Below are 5,643 nucleotides of genomic sequence, written 5' to 3' on the forward strand. Positions count from 1 at the left end.
CCAAGGCCACCCTGCACCTTCCTTTCCGCAGCAGATCTGAGAATGCCATATTTTAGGGCCAGACTGCAGGGGCTCTAGCCCTCAGGGAGATTGGAACCCTCCTGTCAAGGGCATATTAGGGAAGTGGAGGTTAGTCTGTCTCCCCAGAAATCCCAGCCTTCAGGGCCTTCATCCCAATGACCGGTTTCCTCCTGTGTCACCTTCACAATGCTCTCCAAGACTGGGACCCCCCTGTGCTGTCAGTAGTGGGGATCAACCAGCGACTTTCTTCCTTTCAAATAGGAAGTCAGAGACTCTTAAGTGGAGATGCGTGGGCTTAGCACAGAGGTCATCATTTAATACTTGTTGAACAGACCAGGAGAGGTGACAGGTGGGATCATTCTCGAGCAGGAAGGTTTGGCAAGAGACTCGGGAGAGTAGAACAGGAGGTCTCCCCTGAGATGCCCTGACCTCCCCGCATTCACATCTGATGCATGCCCACATTTTCCTTCTTCAAGTGTCTAGGTTCTTTTTTTTTGCATTGGAGTCTCACTCTCACCCAAACTGGAGTGCAGTGGCGGCGAGCAGCCACTGCAACCTTGACCTGCTGGGCTCCGGCGATCCTTCCACCTCAGCCTTCCAAGTAGCTGAAACTACAGGCGCGCGCTACCTCGCCCGGCTAATTTTTGACTTACTGTAGAGATAAGGTCTCGCCAAGTTGCCCAGGCGGGTCTCTAATCCACGGGCTCAGGCAATCCACTCACCTCAGCCTCCCAAAGTGCTGGGATTACAGGCTGAGCCACTGAGTCCGGCTTAGGTTCTCTTCTAATAATAATTTTAAAAAATACCCAAACATGTAATTCCGTACACAGATGAGATACTCAGTAAAAGTTTGTTGAATGAGGCCAGGCATGGTGACTCAAGCCTGTAATCCCAGCACTTTGGGAGGTTGAGGTGAGAGGATTGCCTGAGCTCAGGGGTTTGAGACCAGCTTGGGCAACTTGGAGAGGCCTTGTCTCTACAATAAATCAAAAAATAAGCTGGGTGTGGTAGCATGCGCCTGTAGTTCCAGCTACTTGGAAGGCTGAGGTGGAAGGATCGCCTTAGCCCAGCAGGTGGTGGTCATGAGCATCCCACTGCACTACTGCCTGGGCGACGGAATGAGACTCCAAATCAAAAAAAAAAGAAAAAAGAAAAGTTTGTTGAGTGGCTAAACACCTGCTTTATTTATGCCTGGATACAACAAGTATCTATTGAGGTGCATTATGTAGGCACAATGCCAGATCCTGGGGACAGACAGACATGCTTCTGCCTTCTTAAAACTAATAACCAAGGGGAGGGGAGGCCAAGTACACACACGCATACACACTGCAAAGTACAAGGTGCTGTGAGAACATTTACTAGTTGAAGTTTGAATGGTGAGTGGAAGGTACAGGGGGTGGGGGCAGGCAATGGGACAATGTACCTTGCAGGGGGTTTGTGGGAAGGTCTTGACCCACATTAATCCCCTAATTCTGAACCCCAAATCCTAAATTCACAATTAGTGTCAGTGCTTCTATACACTTTTAGGTTTTGATCCCAGATGAATACCCATGTCCAGAAACCCTGAGATGCTCTATAGAGCTCTCATATATTGTGAGAATTAAAAAAATACATCTATAAATATAGACTTGTGAAAATCTAAACACCACAGACAGATATGATGTGAATAGTAAAACACCTCATCACCTGCTAGCCCACTCAGAAGCAATTACTCTTGATGGTTTGGTGCATAGACCTATCCAGGCCTTTTTCTATGTCTTTGTTTATTTGCACGTTATATTCTATACATAAATACTTTTTGCAAAAATGAGATACAACCATATGTTTTACAGCTTGTTTTTCTTTTCTTTTTTCTTTTTTGAGTTGAAGTCTTACTCTGTTGCCCAGGCTGGAGTGCAGTGGCACACTCATGGCCACTGCAGCTTCAATCTGCTGGGCTTAGGTGATCTTTCCACCTCAGCTTTCCAAGTAGCTGGCACTACAAGTGTGCACCACCACCGGCTAATTTTATGATTTATTGTAGCGATGATGTCTCACCATGTTGTTCAGACTGGTGTCGAGCCCCTGAGCTCAGGCAATCCTCTCGCCTCTACCACCCAAAGTGCTGGGATTACAGATGTGAGCCACCGTGCCTGGCACTTACAGCTCCTTTTTCTTTCCAGTTAATATGGAAACCTTTTTGTGTCTTCACTATAGATCTGCTACTTTCTTTTAAGAGGCTGCATGATATTTTATTTAATGGTAATCAGTTTCAACAGTCTCTTATTGATCAACATTTAGGTTATTAAAGGTTATTATCCCATGTTTGGTTACCATGTGATGCACTTACATTTGAGTTTCAGCTGTGAACTCTAAATGCACATTGTTTTGGGTCCAATATTTACCACAGGCAGGTCATGGGAATGCAGAGGCTTTGTAATTTCTAAGCTCTCAGGGCAAATAGGTAAAAATGATCTATGTGATTTTTTTTTTTCCCTTGATCTTTTTCTTTCTCTCTCTCTCTCTTTTTTTTTTTTTCTTTTTGAGTTGGAGTCTCACTCGGTTGCCCAGGCTGGAATGCAGTGGTACAATCACAGGCAGCCCCAACCTCCTGGGCTCTGATAATTCTTCCACCGCAGCCTCTGGAGTAGCTGGGACTATATAGGTGTGTGCCACTACGCCTGAATAATTTTTTTTTTTTTTTTTTTGGTAGAGATAAGGTCTCAATATGTCGCCCAGGTTGGTCTCAAACTTTTGGGCTCAAGAATTCTGCCTCAACCTCCCAAAGCTGGGATTATAGGCATGAGACATTGCACCTGACCTATGTGTACTTTTTTTTTAATCAGATAATTTTTAGAAAGACTTAGGGCATCAATAAAATACTATAAATTAGGTTAGGTCTTTAACTGTCAGGCAATTCCTTAGAAACACTTAATACTTTTGTTTATAGTGGATTAAGTTGTTGCTTTTGGTGCTAGGCCTCAAAAGCTACTTTTCTGCTGTCCCTTCCTAGATGGAATCGTACTCTTTTCCCTTCTTAGGGATTTCTTTTATCCCATACCATATGGGTCTGTATGTCTCTGATTGGGTAGAGACTAGGTTGTCAGGAGTGGCCAGACAAAAAATAAGTTACGATTTTTTTTTTTTTTTTTTTTTGAGTTGGAGTCTCACTCTGTGGCCCACACTGGAGTGCAGTGACACGCTCCCGACCACTACAGCCTGACCTGCTGGGCTCTGGCGATCCTTCCGCCTCAGCCTTCCAGTAGCTGGAACTACAGGCATACGCCACCATGCCCAGCTAATTTTTTTGATTTACTGTAGAGATGAGATCTCGCCAAGTTGCCCAGGCAGGTCTCAAACCCGTGGGTTCAGGCAATTCACTCACCTTGGCCTCCCAAAGTGTGGGATTACAAACTGAGCCACCGAGCCCAGCCATAAGTTATCTTTAATTTTGTGCACCTAGAGCATGGGGGATGAGTTCACTTCCGTCTTGACCATCTTGGCCTTTGGGCTTTGCAGGTGAGCTGCGGTCTCTACGGGAGGAGATTTCCCTACTAGAACGTGAGAAAGAATGCGAACTTAAGGAAATAGAACGAGAATTGCATTTGGCCCAGACTGAGATCCAGAATCTGCGACAGGCAGCAGAGGATTCTGCGACTGAACATGAGAGTGACATAGCTTCCCTGCAGGAGGATCTCTGCCGGATGCAGAGGGAACTTGAAGACATGGACCGCATCCGTGGAGATTATGAGATGGAGATTGCCTCCCTCCGTGCGGAGATGGAAATGAAGAACTCTGACACCTCCACTAGTTTGAGTCTCTCGGATTTCTCCGGGTTGCAAGGTAGGAGAGCCAACCGTTCTCAGGTCTGTCAATGTAGTCAGGCAGAGGAGAGGAGATAATATATAGGAAAACGCTAGAACATGCTAGAGCATGAATTGGTAACCTCTAGAAAAATCGTCCAGGTTGAATTAAAGACTGTAAGAGAGAAAACCCAGATGTTACACAACTAGCCCTTGGTGGTGAAAGATACAGCACCTGGAGGTGTACCCTGGGAATTCTTCAGTGAGCCATTGGGTCTTTGTTGATTTGACTGTGGGAAAGTTCTTCCTGGGAAAGTTTCCAGTTCTGAGATGGGCATGGAAGTACCTGTCACCTTGGGAAGCTCTTCCTACTGCTCTGACATCATAGCACTTTGCCTAGACCACTTTTTGGAGACTTCTGGTCCTGTCTCCCAGGTCCCAGGATGCTAATTCTTAGACTCTTTTAGCCCTCTCCAAAGTAGAAGCTTTAGAGGCAACAAATCAGAGCACAAGACAGAGAAGAAGGGAAGTTATTCCTAGCAATACATGAGGTACTCAAAGGCTTAGAACTTTGCTTTCAGACAGCGAGTCGCCCAGCTAGTTGCTAGGATTCATGACATCAGAGAGTCTGCCTTTATTCTGAGACTAGATTTATGATCTGGGCATAATGGAGGCCCTATATTTGGCCAGGTCAAGCAGAGGTGGTCAACTAGGAATCAAAGGCCTACAAGTTTCCCCAGCTGAATCAAGCCTCTCAGAAGAGCCTTTGGACTCGAGGCACTAAGAGAGGGAGCTGGCACAAGGGAGGTTTTGGCTGGAGTCACCAGACATGAGTTCAGATACTGAGCTCCACTAATTAGCAGGATGAATGTGGTCTAGTTATGGTCTTTCTCTGAGCCTCAGTTTCCATATCTGAGATATGGAATCAAAATTGGTTAATAAAACCTTACAGCTAGATGAGATTCTTTTTTAGTGGGGGAAAAAAAGACATTAGGGGAAATGTAGATAAACCCAAACAAAGTATGGAGTTTAGTTAACAGTAATATACTAGTATTGATTCCTTGTTACACTTAGTAACAAGTATACCGTGGTAATGTGAGATGTTAACAATTGGGGAAACTGGGTGAGAATGCCTTCAGGGAACTTTGTGCTGTCTTTGCAACTTTTTTGTAAATCTAAGTCTATTCTAAATTTTAAAGTTTATTTAAAGACAAAGTCTTACAGGGCTATTTTGGGGATTTGGTGAAGTTGGAAGCATGTTGAAAGCACTTGCACACTGACTGCATCTGAAGCTGAAACCATCATGGTTAACTTAGCGCATGGTTAGTTTTCATTAAAGATTAGTTTCCTGCCTTCCTTCTATGGTAATTTGCAGTATTCTAAGGAGTGCTAATTAGAATTAAGAGAAAGCATTAGAAGTCATTTTCGGGGTGTTGAATCTTCCAGCAGGTAAGATAGGTCGTGTATTCTAATTAGAAATGAGAGAAGTTAGCATTCCTTAAATATCAGTAGAATCAGTGTTCTAAGAGATTTAATTCTTTTTTTTGAGTTGAAGTCTCACTCTGTTACCCAGGCTGGAGTGCAGTGGCATACTCACACCCACCACAGCCTCGACCTGCTGGGCTCAGGCGATCCTTCCGCCTCAGCCTTCCAAGTATCTGGAGCTACAGGCATGTGCCACCACACTCAGCTAATTTTTTATTTATTGTCTTGCCATGTTGCCCAGACTGGTCTCGAACCTGTGGGCTCAGGCAGTCCTCTAACCTCAGCCTCCCAAAGTGCTGGGATTACAGGCTTAAGCTACTGCGCCCAGCTAGAATTCTTTTTTTTTTTTTTTTTT

The 5,643-nt window shown here is 44.8% G+C and overlaps 1 protein-coding gene across 1 annotated transcript in view; it reads left to right on the top strand.

The window, feature by feature from the left end:
* CCDC136 (coiled-coil domain containing 136) overlaps window positions 1–5,643 on the top strand; it is a 29,345-nt gene that overhangs the window by 5,802 nt on the left and 17,900 nt on the right. The window contains exon 4 of the mRNA XM_008063591.1: window positions 3,520–3,843. Within this exon, the coding sequence (XP_008061782.1) occupies window positions 3,520–3,843 (324 nt within the window). The remainder of the gene's footprint in view (window positions 1–3,519; window positions 3,844–5,643) is intronic.

Source organism: Carlito syrichta, unplaced genomic scaffold, assembly GCF_000164805.1.
Source record: "Carlito syrichta isolate Samal-C Ts95f unplaced genomic scaffold, Tarsius_syrichta-2.0.1 Scaffold306949, whole genome shotgun sequence".
Lineage (NCBI taxonomy): Eukaryota > Metazoa > Chordata > Mammalia > Primates > Tarsiidae > Carlito > Carlito syrichta.